Source organism: Crocuta crocuta, unplaced genomic scaffold, assembly GCF_008692635.1.
Source record: "Crocuta crocuta isolate KB4526 unplaced genomic scaffold, BGI_CrCroc_1.0 scaffold138, whole genome shotgun sequence".
In the NCBI taxonomy this organism is placed as follows: Eukaryota; Metazoa; Chordata; class Mammalia; order Carnivora; family Hyaenidae; genus Crocuta; species Crocuta crocuta.
In genome coordinates, this window is record NW_027532585.1 from 4,798,518 (window position 1) to 4,818,705 (window position 20,188).

Consider the following 20,188-nt stretch of genomic DNA (forward strand, 5'->3'; position numbering starts at 1 on the left):
GTGACCTAGCAAAGCCGTGCTCCCTAGGAAGGCAGATGTCTGTGAGAGGAGAAGTAAGTAAAGGCCTTTCATGTCCTTCAGCCAGAGCCTGAGAGCCTTTGCTCTGTGTTAGGGCACACCCATTTTCCTGCACACCTGCCGCCTTTTGTCACTGCTTGCACACTATGTGAAGACCTTTCAAGTAACCTGATGTTGTAGGAGAACTTGTGGGGTGTTCCTCACACCTGCTTGGAGACATCCTGCATCCAGGCCTTGCTGAGAGTTGGCTGCATGGAGAGGACGTTTGCTCTGCGACTGGTGGCGTCACCTTTGTTAATTTTTTTTTTTTTTTAATTTATTTATTCTCAAGTGAGACAGAGAGCATGAGTAGGGGAGGAGCAGAAGGAGAGGGGAGGGGCAGAAAGAGAGGGAGACACAGAATCCGAAACAGGCTCCAGGCTCTGAGCTGTCAGCACAGAGCCTGATGTGGGGCTCGAACCCACAAACCATGAGATCATGATCTGAGCCGAAGTTGGATGCTTCGCTGGACTGAGCCACCCAGGGGCCCCTGGTGGTATCACCTTTGAATACAACAAATTGGAAAGAAGCCCGGAAGATGGGAGTCACCTAGAAATTGGTTTGGCTGGGCTTGACGGGTCAGAACTCTGTAATCTGAGATCCGTTACTCAACTTTTTGGGCTTCAGTGTTCTCAAATACAAACTTGTTGTGATAATACCTACCTCGTGAGCCTGTTGTGAGGACTCAGGACAGAACACGTGTAAACAATGTGGCACATGCTGGACACATAGTTGACCTGATAAATGGCGACGGTGGTTGTGTCTTGAGCAGTTCTGTTCTAGAGAGTAAAAGGGTGTTCACAGCAGAACGTAGGCCTGATCTGTTTTCCCAGGTGTTGAGACAAATGCAAATCCGAGTACCTAGTTGATACCTGGCTTCATGCTCGGTGTGAGGGAGCCTCACATGAGCAAAGCAAAATCCCTGCTCTTTCTCACGGGATTTTGAGAAAAATCTCACGGTTAATAAAAAACAGAAACAAGTCACAAAGAAAGAACCCAGTTTGCCCTACGGTGTGATGCATTCTACGATGGCAAGCATGTAAGTATGTTTTGGGGTCGCGAAGAGGAAAAACAAACTTGGCTGATTCAACTAGCCTGATAGACGCAGTAATCGACGTACTTTTAGATTATGCTTCTGACTTCTTGGAATCATTAAAAACAACTGTTATTATGGAAAGGATCAAGCTTATGCAAAAGTGAGAAACTAGAATAATGAACTCCCAGAATGCAGTGGACAGCTTCAACAGTTCCCCAGCTGATGGCCAGGTTCCCTTCATCCCTGCATCCGTACGTCTGCTCTCACCAACCTCAGATTATTTTGAAACAAATTCTAGCCATCGTAGCATTTTATCTATGAATACTTCAGTATGTATTTCTAAAATACCCAGATTCGGGTTTCTTCTTTTTTAAACCTTCCTGTCATCGAGATTGTAGGTACTTCAGGAGTAGCAGTCGTGATCTGTGGATGTTAGGAGACAAGCCTGAACTCAGCGCCGTAAGGCAAATCACTAAACGGACAACTAAAGGTTTTTTTAAAACTTTCGTCCTTTGGAAGGTGCAAATAAAATGATATATTACAAAAATCTCTGTTTTGTGTCCCGTAACCTGACTTTTGGTTTTAGAAATGAAGTCATGCTTTTTAAAGACAGAATTGCCCTTTGAAGTATGTTCTCTTTTGAATCTGGGAAGTTGATAAGTAGGTATCTTTGCCACCTGTTTAGCATTGGGATAATTTTTTTAAACTAGAAATCAAAGTACAATTTTTTATTTCTACTGTTCCCTCTTAGAGGAAGAGATAAAACACACACACCCCTACCTGATGGAGTCTACTGTATGAGAATTGGAGAAATATGGGCTAGTGCTACCTCTTTATTAAGTTAAATCACAGGGCAGATTTTTACAAAATGTTCAGAAAATAAGTTGGTGTGTTTGTTTTCTTTTCGCGAGGCCAAAACCTGGCTATGGTGGAATGATTTTCCTTATTCTTCCATGAGCAAGAATGTTGTTGAATAAAAAGTCGAATTCCTATGAAACATGCAGAGTGTTTATGTTTTTGTTATGATCGTGGAAATACCAGATTGTGGCAGAAGAAGTCAAGTAGTTAAGGCTAAAAATTCAAAGTAATATTTGATGTTGTAAAAATTGTATAGGTTTCTTTTCTCTTTCCTTCACATTTTTGAAGAACCTACCTTGTAAACATAGTGATAAAATGCCAAGAATATTAGGATTTTAAGGAAATAATAGAGCCTATTATTTAAACTACAATATAAAAGGCAATTATATTGATGAAGAGCTACATGGGCTTTGTGCGTGTGAATAAACTTGGCCTGTGTTCAGCTTCTATTTGTTCTTCTGGCATAAACACATATTGTGTGTGATTCCAGTTTAATGGGGACCCGTTTGTATGCCAAGCAGCTGCATTTTAGGACCTATTGCGTGATTTCATAGCTCTCTGAAAATTGGTTCTATTCAGAACAAGAGATAGAAGAGAAGAGGGGGGTGGTGTGGAGGGGGGGGGCAGAGCCTCAACACACAATCATTTCTTTTCAATTGGAGCCAGAAAGGTTGATGACAACATGACCATTGTGTTATAATGATAAGACCACTAAGGCATCTGTACCTCTCATCAAGGCTTTCACACAACAGCAGATACAATTTAATTCACTGCTCTGTCAGCAGTGCTGATACCATTATGCCGTCTGTCTCCACAGTTATAATCACTGTCCTCTGAGAAATGCAGTTGAAATGATCTTGAGCAGTCAAAGAAACTCTCAATTAAGGCTGCCACTTCCAATGTGTCAGATTGTGTCTTATGCACTTGGTACAATTTTCACTTCCAATCCTGTTTATTTACAATGTCTACCAGTAATTACGCTTAACGTGTCATTTAGTGAGGGGGGCCCCTGCCAAGCCGATTGTTGGGTGCTGCTGTACCATTGAGTGGGAGTTTCTCGAAGTCAATGCCATCAGCAGCTTTTAGGCCCTGATGGGATGCAGTAGTAATGTTGATAATGCAAGTATCGTGCTCATCAAGTCATAATTAGATGCCACTCAAATGTGCCACTTGTAATAACAGTGTTGATTCATGTTTTTCTCGGTGACTGCAACTACTAATTAGTTAAGTGGTTTTTGGTTGGCCTGCATTTGCTGCAGATTATTATTACCCCTGAAAAAATGTCAAGGTTAGAGATGTTTCTGGCCATTTAGTCCTGCTTTATGAATTTGAATATTAACATAATAAGAACTTTGGACAGACTTAGGAAGTAATACATTTTTGTATTTAATTTGGAGAGAAATTTTTTCCCCCTGAGTTTAATCATAATTGCAGGTTAATTAAGCTTAAATGAAGCAAAAGTAATCTCTCTTTGTGTTATATGAGCCCAGTGCTTTTTGCCTAACTTTGTTGGGTTTCCCATTTGGGTAGACTTAATTTTTCTTTCTTAAGCCAAACACATGTCCGTGAGTATACACCTCTACAGTTAAGTTTATGATTCTGAGCATTTTCTTTTAACTAGAAACATGGGTGAGAGGAATTGGCACTTCCCTTGATCTTCCAAGTGCAATTCAAGTTGTAAATTACTTTGTACCTTTAAATCTCCATTTATATAAAGCAGCTATTTAAAAAAAACCCTCAAAATTACTATTTTTCAAGCACTGCTAAAATATCGAATACAATTCTATTTTCTTCCAAATTTCTTCCAAAGCAGAAGCGTCTGATTTCATCATCTTATCGTACATAAATCTTGTTGCTCTACTCTTCTGCCTTGGAGTTCAGTCCAAGTAACCACTCTGTCGCAGATAAAGACCTGCTGTTACAGCACTGACCTTCACTAAGCTGCCACATCGTTATTCCAGTTAAGGAGATCAATTTAAGCTTTCATTCTTAAAAATTTCTCTCTGGCTAACTTTCCTTAACAGATCCAGGTGTTCTGTCCTGCTACGAAAAGGAAATCGTGTTTTCCACTTTTATTTAGGAGAGATTCTTTTGTCCAGATTCACGGATGTGTCTATGGCTACATGCACAGGTGCATGGAAAGCAGACGCTAAGAAAACAGCCTAACGAGCTTTCCTAAAATGTGTCCACCAGCAGTAAAAGGCTCTTCCTGTGTTCTTTCCCCCTCGCCCCGCCCCCCATGAGAGTAGAAGGTCTGGCTGGCTAAAGAATTGAAGCATTCTGAGTCATGGGATGAAGTGTGTGGGCTTCTGGAATCACTGACTAATCTCTGAATGCTGACACTTTTTTCCCCCTCATTCCTAGTTTCTCACATGGTTATAGAGGAAGTCAATTTCATGCAGAACCATCTTGAGATAGAGAAGACATGTCGAGAGAGCGCTGAAGCTTTGGCAACAAAGGTGAGACTTTTCAAATGAGGGAATCCTACCCAAGCTTTTTAATTTCAACCTGCTTCTCTGAAGAGTGAGTGGCCTCTCTCCTCTTTCGCTCCCCTGGGTTTTGGATCCGCTGTCTCCCCACTCGGACGATGAGGACAGTGTTGTCAGTTCTCAGAATCCTGGAATAGGTTTATGTAAATATCTTCGTGCATAGGTTATTTTGATTGCGAAAGGGGCATTTCTTTGTCTGTATTTCAGCATTGTGCTTTTTTGCCTTTAAAAACTGGCCCCAGGGTAGTTCTTTCAGCTGGACTTTTAGATGTCTGCGCGCGGGGTGCAAACTTAACCAAGTTTAAAACTAACCTGGTGTGACATAAAGGAGCAGCGAGTGTTCACGTTTGATTCAGATGAAGTCAGCATCCAGCCTTATATTTCAGGTGATTATTTGTGAAAGCAGAGCCAGGGCATGCTAAAGGTGACCTCCAGTCCTCTGCTGATTGCTTCTAGCTGATGAATTTACCGAGAGTGTAATTTTCTATATTCTATCTCATCAGAAGTACATTATTATTAAAGAATGTTTTTATCTCTGTCTTATGTATTTGGGGTTGGGTAAAATGCATCCGAACCACTTCATCAGAAAATGGATTACAGCAATTTTTAGGCAAATATCATTAGTAATTGCCGGTTGTGTGTCTTTCCCCTTTCCCCATCACCTGCCTTCCAAAGTACGTCTTTGGAGGTGAATGAAATTTTGCAAATCAGTCAATCAGTCCGTCTGTAGATCTCTCTGTTTAATTTGTATGCATTAGCAGTGTGCTTGCTAGAGGTATTTGCTTAATTGTTGGTGTGATGACACTACATTAGAATTCATAAAATAATGCAGTCAGAGCCCAAGGATATAAATCCGTGCATGCAACTTCCCTACTGTTATTTGTGTTTGAAGACTACATAGCAGGACGGGCCATTGCTTTAAAAACAATGATAACGTGAGTGCTCTCACACATCACTAAGTGTTCACTGGTCCACAAAACTGTGAATTCTGTTTTCGTGTCCTGTACGCCTTCTTTTGGAGCAAGTAGAAAAAATGTACTTGGAGCATACTAGCTGCCCTGAATTTGCAGTGGCTAAGATGGTCTCTGTGTTTCCTCTCGCCATTTGTAAGTATTCTCATTGCCAGTAGCACACGTGGAAAGAGAAGGCTGGACTCCCTCTCAGGATGGGCAGACTTCATGGAGAGCAGCAGTTTGGGAGGCAGTTCTACAGGTTTCATTCCCACTTAGGTCATTCAGGGCTTATGTGACTGGCTTGAGGCAGGTTAGTTCTGGTCCCTGGACTGCTGTAGTCTCATCTTTTTTTTTTTTTTAATGTTTTAATGTTTTATTTATTTCTAGGAGAGAGAGAGAGACAGCGTGAGCAGGGGAGGGTCAGAGAGAGAGGGAGTCACAGACTCTGAAACAGGCTCCAGGCTCCGAGCTGGCAGTCAGCACAGAGCCCGACACGGGGCTCGAACCCACGAACCGCGAGATCATGACCCAAGCGAAAGTCGGACGCTTAACCGACTAGGCCACCCAGGCGCCCCTGTAGTCTCATCTTTAATGACAGGATGGACTAGAGTGAGGACTGCAGGGAGAAATAGGGAGGACTTGTCTTTTTTTGTGACGCACTTTACTCACGGGTCTGTACAGGCCCCTTCATTTATTTTTATTTATTTACTTATTTTAAGTTTATTTATTTTGAGAGAGAGGAAGAGAGAGCCTGAGCAGGGGAGGGGCAGAGAGAGGGAGGGAGAGAGAATCCCACTCAGGTCCCACACCAGCGATGTAGAACCCTACATGGGGCTCGAACCCAGGAGCCATGAGATCATGACCTGAGCCAAAATCAGGAGTTGGACACTTAACTCACTGAGCCACCTGGGTGCCCATGTATTGGCTCCTTACAAAAAAGATATGATTCCCCCCTTCCTGTTTTTATCTAACAGGTGACTTTTGAGTAAGAGAATGCACCTCTCTGAGCTACAGTGGTCTTGTTCTAAGTGTCAGGGTAGAACAGTGTCAGCTTCCTAAGAATACCCGGGAGTGCGGCCCCGGCCGTGTGGAGGCTGACGAAGCTGCCAGGTGACTGGTGTGTTCATCCGTGGTTTGCTAGTCTCAAACGTCAGCTTGCTGCTTTCGTCTTGACGATGGGATCCTTCACTCCGCAGTTGCCCTGTATTCTTTCTGAAGTCTTTTGAACATGGACATGTGGTTTGCTTTTGAGGATATGATGTGACCTCATGGGACTTGGAATAAAAACACAAGTCAACAAAACCTGTAGATGTGCTCATTGGATCTCGAAGATCTACAGCTTTGAATGCAACGTTTGGAAGCTTCATTACGTGTATGATCAATAAATTGTCCATCCTAACTTAGGTGGTATCCCAGTTGTCATTTTTGAAAGCAGGCTCCGTTTTTAAAGCAGCAAAGTTTCTGTAGATTTATTCTTATTTTTCTAAATCTTTGCTCTCAAATTAATGACAAATGGAATGTTTAATTCTTAAGGTGCAATTTGCATAATTTTCTTAAAAGCAAGGGTGGGTACTTTCCTAAAATGTGTAGGTTAAACTGATAAATGTGGACCAATTATTTAAACCATATGGTCCAAATCTGTTTAACTTGCTTATTTTGTATCTTTAGGTATCCATTAAGCTGCACCCAATATAAAAACAATTTAAATTTCAATGTAGTAGAAGATTCTGTTACTGGAGGGTTATAAAAGATTTATTTTTGCTTTGTGATTTAGAATGTTTCCAAAAAACAATTAGCATGCCATTAACATATAGAACTTGATGAATGATAACTTCAGTGAAATTGTGTAGCCAAAATTTGTGAATTCAGAGTTTACAAAAATATCCAGTTGGCATGGTCATGAGATCTTTATGTATATAAATCTTAGGTTTCTTCTTTTGAAATGTGAGGGTGACGTCTCAGAAAAGTCTTCTGAAATTTCCTAGGTGTCATTTTTTTTTTTTTAAACTAGACTCCATGCCCAATGTGGAGCTTGAACTCATGACCCTGAGATCAAGAGTCACATGCTGTACCTACCCAGTTAGCCAGGCACGCAGTAAGTGGCTTTCTTCTTGAGTTAGTAACTTTGTTAAATAGAGTAGTTGTATTACAGTTAGAGCCGCTAGGGCTGGTAGATTTTAGTGTCTGACTTGACAGAGAGGCATTAAACCCTTTGGAGGAGAGGACTGTTAACTATGAGGTTATTAAGTATTATTGTGATGGTGGCCCAGGAGCTGACATATTAAGCACCAGATGGCAAAAATTAGTATTTTTGTGCTTTTATGAGTATCCTGGAGGAAGAAAAAACTTGCATGAATCGTGGATATATATCCTGGTTGAAGGAAATGAGCTGATAAAGTATTTCCAAAGAAAACAGACACACAAACTAAACTTCTTTCGGTAGCATCAGGAGCGAACACTGAATTTTTACTGCATGTCAGTCACTGTATTAAACACTTCAGATACAATATCTCCTTCAATCTTTACGTTATGAGGTAGAGGCTATTTTTTTCCTTAGTTTGCTGATGAGGAAACTGCCACCCTGAAAGATGAGGTTATTCTAGAGAGTTGATTATAGAGCAGGATTCTTGACTCAGCTGATTTTATAGAAAGGCATACTAACGCATTGCCTTTCTCCGTATCAAAGATTCTTAGTACTGACATACAATAGAGTCACCTGAGGGCTCAGAGGAAGTACTGTGCTGGGTTCCACTACTGGAGGTTTGGGTCTGCTATGAGACTATGCACTGGGATTTTTTAAAAGCTCTCTAGAGATGCTTATGTGCAGAGTTGGAAACCATTAGTCTAAGTGGTAGGAGGCAGAATTACAAATGAAGGCTTGAGTGTTTTTTCACTTTTTGCTTAAGTTGTTATTTTCTCCTCACATTCAGAAAAGATGGCATTGTCCGGGAATTGACCAGGATCCCTGAACATAGCACAGTGCCAGTCTGTAGCACCCATGGTTCAGAGAATGCACAGCAGTCTTCACGTGAATGTGTTAGCTTAAGAGAGAGAGGCTGAGAGAGAGGGCGGGCTCGTATCTAGTTCTTGATCCTCTAATGTACCTTGGGGAGCTAGAAGCCCGAGCTGTAGGCTGGGGACAGGGAAGAAAAGGACTGAGTCAGATTCCCTGAATAGAGCCCACTAGGCTTCCCAAAGAGAATCAATGGAAGGGTTCATAGCCATCCATTTCTTATAGATTCTTCTTGACTCCCCAGATAGGTCAGGGAAACCTCTGGTGCTCCAGACCAGGCTACTTGAGATATATTTAGATTCAGTGTTATTGGGGTGAGAATCAGGTCTCCTGGTTATGAAATTCACAACTGTCTTGCTGGTCATTGGCCCTTAGGAAAAGAAACATGGTTCCGTTTCTAAATGTTCATGTGTTCAGGGAAGACCTTTTATTCTGTAGTCTTGAGAAGAGAAAGCATAAGAAAACTGTATTTTCCTTCTGTGGACTTTGGACCCAAATTTAGTCTTTTTTTTTTTTTTAATGTTTATTTTTGAGAGAGAGAGAGTGAGTGCTCATATACACAAGTGGGCGAGGGACAAAGAGAGAGGGAGACAGAAGATCCGAAGTGCCCCATGCAGGGCTGAAACTCACAAATCATGAGATCATGACTGGAGCTGAAGTTGGAGGCTTAACCGACTGAGCCACCCAGGCGCTCCCCCATCCAAGTTTAGTCTTTGTGTGTGCTTTGTACTAATATTCATTCATATGCACGTAAACATGAATCAAAGAAGGCAATGATAGTTGAGTAACTGAAACTAAAAACAGTTCATTTCTACAAAAGGAATAACAAACACATTAATCAATTAGGATTTCTTTTCTTTGCTATGACTTGGAACTCTTTTATAGAGATAGTAGAAACATATCTGGTACTTTCTTCCATCGTGTATTCTCAGAACTCTAGATGGAAACATGTCTTGAACCAGCTTAAGCAAGAAAAGAACATAGTGATTGTTAGTGAGGGATATTGGAGAATCCCACAGAATCCATAAGCTAGGAGTATTTCAGGAATGGACCGGAGCCCTGTGGGTAACCCATCTCCATTATTTTTCTCTGCCTGTCTCTACATATCAGCTCCATTTTGGGCTTTTCTATGGACTACCTTCCTCTGTTCCTCAACTTAGAGTGTGGGAATGTGGTTGCCAGTAGCTTCTGTACATGCAGATGTATGGAAGGAGACTTATCTCTATGTTCCGGCCTCCAGATTTCCAGAGAAGAGATCCAGCTGGCCAAGCTTGGCCTCATGTGTCTAATGTGTGGACTCATTAGCTGTGCCCAAAGGGACAGGGTATGCTCTGGGGGGGAACATGGTGGTTCCCCTAGGAATCCTGTGGAATAATGAGGAGGAGGGTAGCAGTGTCCAGAGGAGAGAGGCCTGAGCCAACAGACATTGACAGAGTGTGCGCAGCGTCAAAGAAAGCATTTTCTCGAAACAAAATGCCTTAATTAAATTGAAATAAATTGAAATTTGATTTAATCTCTACCGGTATTTTATCCCAGTTCTTCCTATATTGTCCGTTATAACTAGCATTTTCCCATGCTGCTGGCAGTCATCCAGGCATCAGGCCTTACTTTAATAAGTTTAATATTAAAAAAAAGTGTAAATAAAACCTTAATGAATCTTCTAATTGTTAGTTCATGCTGTGAATGTTGATGAATGTGTAAGACAGAAATACACTTAATCTGTCTATTGTTTAAAAATCCAAGACACTCATTTGACTGCTGTTAAAATCACTGTTTTTATATTTTGCCTCAGCTAAATAAAGAAAATAAAACATTGAAAAGAATCAGCATGTTGTACATGGCCAAGCTGGGACCAGATGTAATAACGGAAGAGATCAACATCGATGACGAAGACGTCAGCACAGACCCTGATGGCGCCGCGGAGAGCTGCGTCTCCATACAGTGTCAGAAGCAGATCAAAGGTGGGTTCGTGGCCTAGTCACTGACCATAGTTTTGATGATGTTTCTCAACCCTGGGTGTACGTTGGAATCACCGGAGAGCGTTAGAAGTTGGGCTCTCTTTCAGAAAGTTTCCGGTTTAAATGTTCCAGGGGTAGCCGGTTTGAGATTCACGACAGGACACGAGATTGATGCGTTATGAGTTACTTTCTTGTTTGGGATGAGGCTCTTTGGAAAGCATTGTCTTGATGCAACAGCTAGTCTGTAAAACTGTTTAAAAATACAGACTATCGTTAAGATAGAACGAGGCTGCCTGGGTGGCTCAGTCACTTGAGCGTCCAGCTCTTGAGTTAGGCTCAAGTCACGATCCCAGGCTTGTAAGTGAGATCAAGTCCCGCATTAGGCCCTGCGCTGAGCCTGACCATGGAGCCTCCTTAAGAGCCTCTCTCTCCCTGTGTCTCTCTCCCCCACTCATGCACATTCTCTCTAAAATAAAGTCTAAAAATATACCTTTATTTTATTCATGATTACATATATACACACATAATTATATGTATACATTGTTTATGTTAATGATATAGGAGAGCAGTCTGGGGCTCAGTAAGTAATTTCTAGGACATTTTAGCGTTAGGCACATGTCTAAAACAATACTCATTAGTTTGTTGGGTAGATAAAACTTCAGTTGCAAGTTTAAAGAAGAAAGTATAAAGAAAGTCATCGTTACCTCAACCTCCACTCCTTTAATCGAAGACAAAATAATATTTATATTGTTGGAGGAGAGAAGTTTCTAGGGTCTTCTTTTGTTCATAATTTTCCCTTCTGTTAGGTCTTGGATGGTAGTCTCTTGTTCCTTCAGGATTAGCCAGCCAGTGAAGAAAGTGAGTTTGAAATAAGTGGGTTATATATTCAAGCTCGGTTCATGTAAAAGTTTGATTTCGTTTGTAAATAACCCCAGAGAAGGTTTTTTATTGTCCTTGGAGAAGAGTAAGAAATTAATCGCAGTTAAAAACTAAGTTGCAAAACTGTAGGCCTGGGTATCAATTTAAGTACTCCGTGCTAAGCTATGTATATTTTTTTTAACCTTGAGTGGTGGAAGTAACTTTCACCTAATACAGAAAGTGTTTGCACTTACAGTTGCTAATATTTCCATTTTGGTAATAAAGTTTTCATTAAATCCCAATAATAAGAAATATGAAATAAATTAAGAAGCCAAACACCAAAAACTCTGGAGAGAAAATTACTAGAATTAACCCTTTTTTAACTAGGTTATGTGTTGAGTCAGTTCAAATAATATTTGAGGGCTACACACTGGCAGCAGGTCAGGATATTTTTCCTGCAGATCAAAATCTGCAAATTATCAACTGCCCAATTATTTATTCTATTGTATTGTGACAGGAGCCCATGGCCATTTTAAAATAAAAAGGAAATTAGTACAGTGCCTTAATCTGTTTCACTGAAATCTTAAAAAACTATATATTTCTAAAATGCCAGACAGTTTTCTAAAATACGTGTTTGATAGAATGTAGAGAAAACATGATCTAGTATATATTTAAGAACATGGTGAGATCACGAGATATAAAATTATTAACTGTGACTGTGTATGGGGGCACAGAATGAGATTTCCATTGTTCTCTGTTTCTTCATTTCATTTTAATTGTTAAATAACCTTGACCATGAGCTACACGTGGACTGGCATTTTCAATTCTTTTGACAAGATTGGTTTCTTCTTTTAAAAATAAGTTTATTTATATTGTTTCCCCCCTTTATTTTTTTCTTTAAAAACGCAGAACTTCGAGATCAAATTGTATCTGTTCAGGAGGAGAAGAAGATATTAGCCATTGAATTGGAAAATCTCAAGAGCAAACTTGTAGAAGTGATTGAAGAAGTATGTGTCTTAGGCCTGAAAGGCAAGCCTTTGGGTGTTTTCAGGGCATTTGGAGACTGGCTAAGTTAAAACCTTGCTGTCGGAAGTTAATTTCTGACATGAGAACCATATGCTAATTTTAACCTTCTCTTCTACCCCATCTCAAATATACAGAAAAGTGTAGACCAGAAGATCATGAACATTCATCTACTTGCTACTTAGCTCAGTAAATAGCTTAGCACCAAAATAGCAATGCGGGTCCCCCTTTGTCTTTTACCGTGTGAGGCACATTTGCAATGGCATCTGCAATTTAAGTCCTTCACTTCATTGCTGCTGGTGAAGAAGTATTTTGCTTCTGCATCAGCAGGTTGACTGAGTTGGGCTCTCCTCGTTTCCCTCTAACATAAGCATATGTGATAGGCGGTAAAATGGGTTCAAGTGCGTGTTTGGAGAATTTTTTTGTTTTTTCCTTTTGAATGGTCTTGAAGAACAGGAGCGCATACTTGCCTTTCTCTGCATGACACTTTGAGGAATGGCCTTTGCAGTCTTGATTTAACTTGTGTCTATGAGTGGCTCCCAAATTCTGCTGCCCAAGCTCCCAAACCCATGCACTATGCACCTTGATATCCCGCAGGTGGCTTACAGGTAATGCCAAGGCATGGATCCCTTCAGTGGGCAGCCTTATCTGGTTCCTTACGTTTGCACACACATCTTACCATTTTCTTAAGGACCGTCATGTGAGAAAAGTTGGGAAGAAAAGCTGGTGGAGAAAAGCAGTCTCTTCCAGTTTCAGCCTCGGTCACGCTTCTGGACTGTAGCAAAACGTCCTAATGAGAGAGAACGATGATGATATTTTGGAAGGGGCATTCCTGTTGGAGATTTTTATATCCATCACTGATTCAAACAAAAATCGAAAATCTGATTTATACTAAAAGCAGCCAGTTCACAGGCCCTCTGGCATGCTGATGGGTTCATTCCTTTTCCAGGACCACGAGATTAGTCTGTTTCTTGACCATAACCATAGGAGAGAGACAAACACATTTTGATGCACCCTGTTCCTCAGTTATGATTATTTACTGATAATCCTGTCACCTCCCACTTAGAAGTGTTATCAGAAGCCCTTTCGGAAGTTATTTCTTTTATAACACATGTCCTTTAGACATGTGAAAAGTATCAAGAACAAAATAACGAACACCCATTTGCCCACTACGTAGCTGCATACATAGTCTTGAAAATCCCAGTGGATTTCTTCCTAACTGCATTCCCCACCCTCCCTGCCCTGTTTCCGTAACCAGTCATTATTCTGACCTTGATTTTTTATCATTCCAGTGGGTGTATTTCCATCTTTTGCCAAAATAAGTAGTATTTTGAGTGTTTTTAAGTGACGTAAATATCCCTGCTTTTTAAAATTCAATATAATGCATTTGAGGTTTATCCTCTTTGATACATGTAACTTTACATTCTTTTTTTTTTTTTTTTAAATCTGTCCTATGATATTCTCTCCTATTGACCAGTGTCAAATTATCTCAGAAATGTAAGTTTTGGGGGAGGATTTTCATGTGTGTTTTATTCAAGCCCAAATCACCAAAGTTTGAAATGTTTTTACCTAACATCAGAGTTTGAAATGAATACCAAAACTGAGTATTGGATCTTAGACCAACTGATTCCTGTATTTTCTGGGTGCTTTCTGGTTGGATTTTTGCATTTAAAATTATGAGCCATTTACAATGTTAGGGACCCATGCCATTTCGAATTTGTAAGTAAGTTCTCTACAAAATGCGCACCCTAACTTAAATAGCTACCTTTGAAGCCTTAAGGAGAACCTTAATAAAAAGCCCAGGACAGTAAAGCCAATTACTGCTTTAGATAGTAACTTTGTGTTGAATGTTGAACAGCAGTTTGAGTGTCGCACATCAACATATGTTGTGTTTTACAGTGTTGGGTGTTTCCTTCCCCCACAATCTCACAATTTTAGGTAAATAAAGTTAAACAAGAAAAAGATGTTTTGAATTCAGAAGTTCTCGAACAGAGAAGAGTCTTAGAAAAATGCAATAGAGGTACGTGTTCCCAGTCTTTTTTCTCAGATACATACGTAATTTATTTGGTTTACATACATTTTGTGTTGTTTTATACTTGTGCCTAAAGATTCTTATAGCCAGAGGATCCTATATTGTGTTTTTCTGATTTCTAGCAACAAGTCTCTCTCTTTCCCGTTATTTTATCACCCGCCTTAGGATCTTGGGACTTCTAGAAGTGCTTTTGCTTGAGGAAATTATGACCCACTTTAAACCAAAACACTGTTCTGTCTCCATGTATCCTGGGACCATGGCCAATATTGGCTCTCCCCTCAGTATTTATGTATTTGGCAGGTTATTTTTAGTCCAGGAGAGATTAGGATATCGCCATAGATACATGCAATATGATATGATACGAGGTTTATTTATTTATTTATTTATTAATGTTTATTTATTTTAGGGACAGAGAGAGAGAAAGAGCATGAGCAGGGGAGGGGCAGAGAGAGAGGGAGACACAGAATCCAAAGCAGGCTCCAGGCTCTGAGCTGTCAGGCCAGAGCCCAACACAGGCCTCGCACCCACAAACTGTGAGATCATGACCTGAGCCAAAGTCGGAGGCTTAACTGACTGAGCCATCCAGGCGCTCTGATATGATAGAGTTTTAAATTGAGAGGATATAGAAAACAGGGCAAAGCCAAAGTAAAATTAAATACTGATACACAGACTCCATGCTTGCCCTGAGGTCCTGCACAGTCCTGCCTGGGTGCCTGACATCTGGCTCGGAGCTGTCTAGAGGTCAACACGACGAGAGATTCATGATCATTTATATGAATCACTTAAACATGAACCTCTTGATCAGGAGAAGCAGACCTGGTCTCATGGGGAGAAGGAATTTCTCCAAAGGTGACCTCTAGAGAGGACAGAATCCTTGCTAATAAGTAAAATGCAGCGTCAGGTCTCATGGGAGCTGTGTTGTACGTCCTCTGGTTTAGGACGAGGGAGTGACGCCGAAGTGGGGTTCGGCCCAGACATAGTTCTGAGCTTTTTGTTCGTTTTTCCACCTTATTCACTCTCTCTCTTAGTTCAGAAGCTACAACACTGAAAGGAAATCTCCCAGCCTTCCCTGTTGTAATTGGTGGTACTTCTCTGCCTTTGCGTCACAAATTGAGGTTTTTGAATAAGCGAAGGACCTCATAGTCAAGTGTGGGAGCCGATTTCCTCAGCTCTCTCTGCAGTTAGGAAGATAGTAATGGTCTTGACGTACTGTGCTAGAAGCAGAAGTTTCTATGAAGGTTAATCACATGGGTCTTGCCTTCAGAGAAGCCTCTGTCTAGGAAGAGAGAGAGATTATATAAATAAATGCATAACTACGACCAACCTAATTTCTTTTAGAATCCCAGTAAAAAGGGCCGGGTCATGTGGAAATTCACTTTTTATTATGGTGTCCTGGACATAGAAAAGGGTCAATTATCTTGCCCAGGGCTTCAGATAGTCATAGTCGTCTTTGTTTTCTTCCTGAAACTTCTTTTTTTAAATAGGTTTGAAAATCATTTAGCTCTCAGGGACCTGTAATTCACATCACAAACCACCACTTACATTGCTTTACTTGAGTAAGACTATTAGTCTTTCCTCTGAGAAGGCAGTAGATTTACGGAGTACAGAGTTTGAAATTCTATGTCATTACACAGCAAACCAGTCCTTAGTCAGTTAGGACTGAAGTGTCCTGGCGGAACATTGTGTGAAAGCAGCCATTAAGGGAGCCTTTTTAAAGATTTTATTGATATGACTCAGCTCGGGATTGCAAGTGCCTCTCCAGAGGCGGATGGAGAGGCTAGTGTGATATCCACACATGTTGTGCCTATTTCTACTGCCGCCATCACTCCCTCCATCCTGTCTGTGTCATTATTTAACAACACAGGCCACAATATGTCAAAAAGTAGTAAAGATTTCCTGTTGCTTTTATATGACAGGACCTTCCCTTTAAAGATTTCTGTCCTACATTGATTCGTTAATTCAGAGCTCTGACTCTGGGCCTGAATGGATCTCAGGCCGTTTCTCTTTATAAACATGGAAGATACTTAAAAACAACATACAAAAATATACATACACACACACACACACACACACGTATACACATATATATAATTTTTATTCAGGTAATATGCTTTTTTTGGTAGAAAATATAGATTCATGTAGGAATAGGAAAAGGAAAAAAATTTTTCAAGGTTTATAGTTCAGAGATAAGCGCTATTAACATCACGTATATTCTTCCAATATAAAGAAAGCTCTCTCTATATTGTTTGTTAAATGTGTTTATAACATTTATGGAAGATGAAGAAAATATCAGCAAAGAAATAATCTCTTTACCCAGTGTTACTTTACAAGTCAGTCTCCACTTGTACCCCCTCCCGTGGATTTTTATCGTTTATTTTCTTTATAATAAGTTCTACCAAATACGTATATATCTCCAAACAGCATGTTGTCTAATTTTGCATGTTTTTGAACTTTATATTAATGGTATCCCTTCGTGTGTGTCCTTCTGCAACTGTCTGGGCTTGTGGGGTCTATCCCTGCTGAAGGCCATTCAGTATGGGTATGCCATTCAGATCTGTACCAAAATTCATTGATCCAGCATCCTGTTGGTGGATGTTTGAGTTTTTTCCAATTTTTTGCTATTCCAAGTCATGCAGTCATGAAAAGTCGCATTTGCGTCTCCTGGCGCATATATCTAAGCGCTTCACTGAGATCCGTGGCGAACGCAAGTTTATTTTCTGTCTCACTGCATGACGCCAGAGCCCTTCCTGAGTAGGTTTACGTTCCGGTTAGCAGTGCGTTTGTTCCCGTCATTCTTTATCGTTTCCAGACCTGGCATAACTCTCCTTAATTTTGGCCAGTTCCCTCCTTGTGTGCCTGTGCTTTTCCTTTCTGTTTCTCTGATTACTAGTGAAGATGAGTATCTTTCCACACGTGCACTGGCCTCTCATGTTTCGTCTTCTGTGAAATGCCTCATAGATCCGTAGCTTTTAAAAAAGAGAAGTGGGGCACCTGGGCAGCTCAGTTGTTTGAGCGTCTGACTTTGGCTCAGGTCATGATCTCACGGTTCATGGGTTTGAGCCCCGCGTCAGGCCCTGTGCTGACAGTTCAGACCCTGGAGCCTGTTTCAGATTCTGTGTCTCCTTCTCTCTCTGCCCCTCTTCCGCTTGTGCTCTGTCTCACTCTGTCTCTCAAAAATAAATGTAAAAGAAAAAGAAGAAGAAAAAACAAAAGTAAGCTCATTTAAAAAATATCACGAATGTCTTTTGGTTCAAGAAATATGCTTCTGCAATGTCATTTCGATGGCAGAGTCCAATTTCTTGTACATTCTGTGCTTTACTGTTCCTTCCCTATGAGACCATCTGGATGATTTCACTGTTGTCTACACCAATGCCGAAAGCATTCTCACCGCTTAATCTCTGGACATGTTCATGATTTACTCTCCTGGGGGGATCAGTACCTTCCGAAAAGTGGAATTGTCAAGTCAGGGGGCATGAATAGTTTTAGATCTTTGATTCACATCACCGAGTTGCCCTCCAAAAAGGTTTTATCAATTTATATTCCAACCAGCGATGGAGGAGGGTGCTTTCATGCGGATTCAGTGAATCTCTTCAGCATTGTTTTCCACCCATCTTCCTGACAGTGTGTGTGGCATTTTGTCCATTTCTTTTCCTGTCTACTCAGTGTCCATGCTGGCGGTGGAAGAGTATGAGGAGATGCAGGTTAACCTGCAGCTGGAGAAGGACCTTCGAAAGAAGGCGGAGTCGTTTGCACAAGAGGTAAGTATCCAGAGACCTAGTTTTAAACGTTTGTTTCTGAAAGAACTCTGCAGATGACGTATCAAAATAGGGTTTGAAGTTGAATCAGAACTTACCACTTTGTTTTTAAAGATTTTTTATTTTTTAAGGGAATCTGTACCCCCAACATGGGAGCTCAAACTCACAATCCCAAGGTCAGGAGTTGCATGCTCTACCGACTAACCCATCCAGGCGCCCCAGAACTCATCACTATAAACTAAGGGAGGCAGCTATGAAATAGTGTCAAGGTCACTGAACCCGGTGTCAGAAGATCTGGGTTCAAATTTGGGCCATGTCAATCAGTCACTAGTTGTATGACCTGCGAGTATTCGCCTTCTTGGGCTTCGCTTTCACTATCTGTAAAGTGGGTGATGTTAGTGGCTCAGTCAAGTGATTTCAAAATCAAATGGCCTGATACAGGATTTTGTACTACAAAATGCTGTACAGGGGAAAGAACTTGTATCTGGGGATACCCATAACTTGTGATGGGAAGGCCAGCTCGGGTACGGGATTTCTGTATGTTTCAAATAGCCTTAAGAATCCAGGTTACATTGGGGCACCTGGGTGGCTCAGTTGGTTAAGCATCCGACTTGGGTTCAGGTCATGATCTTGTGGCTCGTGGGTTCGAGCCCCACGTCGGGCTCTGTGCTGACAGCTAGCTCAGAGCCTGGAGCCTGTTTCAGATTCTGTGTCTCCTTCTCTCTCTGACCCTCTGCCGCTCATGTTCTGTCTCTCTCTATCTCAAAAATAAATCAACTAAAAAAAGAAAAAAAAAAGAATCCAGGTTACATCTCCCGTACCAGCTCAACTAACAGCATCATGGCTTTAGTGCTTGTCTTCACCTCCTAGACGGTGATCTCAGTACACGAGCAGATTCTTCACTTGTTGTGGAACGTTACCATGTTGTACACCCATTGTCATGGCCTTTCACCAGAGTAGTGATTTTCCTCTCATGTCAGAGATAAGCTTTGAGCTTCTTATGATCTGGCTCTCCTTTGTTGACCTGTTGTCTCTGGGTTTTCCATGGCCCTGGGGCTGGTTTACAGGGAAACGATGAGGCACCAGTTGGCTGAACTATAACAGCTCATGACATGGCGCTGGTCTGCTTGAGATTTCTATCACGTAGAAGTAGTTCGAATCTGCGTGCGCCCTGTAGGCTGTGCCGGAACGTAGCTAAGGAAATGTAAAACATTCGTAGGTAGAAGTAACCAAGGTGGCAGAAGGAAGACAAAGCATGGGGTTATGGGAATGACATTTGAAAATCAGATTATGGTTTTGTGCAGGCGTCTCTGCACTCGAATGTAGCTGTGCTAGCAATGAACTCTGTAAAAGGTGTCGTCCAAGAAGATGTGAATTTGAAATATTATTCATTTTATTCAGAGACTTTAATGAAAGGTGACTAAAAATTGTTCTCTTATTACTTGGAAGAAAGAAAAAAGGATTGAAGTGTGTTAGAGCCCTTCGGGAAAGCTGCAGCAATATAAATAATGGCACCAAGTAAACAGCCAAGGGAGAGCAGGGACAGGGATGATGTGAAGGTGTCCCCACCGTAGAACTGAAAAGCTTGGCTTGTTTCGACCCGAATGCCAGCGTCTTATGTTGAGAAACAGTTTCAGTTTTACATCTGTTGTTCGTGGAACAATATTAGAATACAAAGCAGCTCGAAGAAAACTCGAAGGTCGTGAGGCAGCAGAGAAGATAGATGGGAGAAGCGGGATTCCGCTGAGAATGTGAAAACGGGCGAAGGATTCTGCCCTCCACCTGGTAGTGATGGGTGGAAACCGTGACTCTGACCGGTGACCCCAGCACCCGGAGGTGGAGGTGGGAGAAGGGAGAGCAAGGGCCCTTCTGGTGCCGTCAGGATTTGCAGTGGTGCCCAGTGTTCTTGTAGTATCTGCATTCGATCTGCACAATAGCGAGCAGAAAACCGCTGTTTGTTTTCAAACTATAGTTAGATTAGAAGCCATATACCTTCCCCTTTGCACGGATGATGGATTCTCAGCTTTTCCACAGGTAACTACTGCTGAAAGGTGCATGACTTGATTTAACAAGAGAAGTACTCTTTCGCATTTTGGTTTTTAGAGCATCCAGCAAACATCCTCAGAAGCCAGACGCTGTGCTCATGGTGGGGCTGT

At 41.2% G+C, this 20,188-nt stretch overlaps 1 protein-coding gene across 3 annotated transcripts in view; it reads left to right on the forward strand.

Annotated features, from left to right (window-relative positions):
* Positions 1 to 20,188, forward strand: part of SHTN1 (shootin 1) — a 104,998-nt gene that overhangs the window by 27,057 nt on the left and 57,753 nt on the right. For all 3 annotated transcript variants that reach the window (XM_077779468.1, XM_077779469.1, XM_077779470.1), the window contains 5 exons: positions 4,316 to 4,410; positions 10,199 to 10,367; positions 12,132 to 12,229; positions 14,184 to 14,265; positions 17,941 to 18,035. In XM_077779468.1, the coding sequence (XP_077635594.1) occupies positions 4,316 to 4,410; positions 10,199 to 10,367; positions 12,132 to 12,229; positions 14,184 to 14,265; positions 17,941 to 18,035 (539 nt within the window). The remainder of the gene's footprint in view (positions 1 to 4,315; positions 4,411 to 10,198; positions 10,368 to 12,131; positions 12,230 to 14,183; positions 14,266 to 17,940; positions 18,036 to 20,188) is intronic.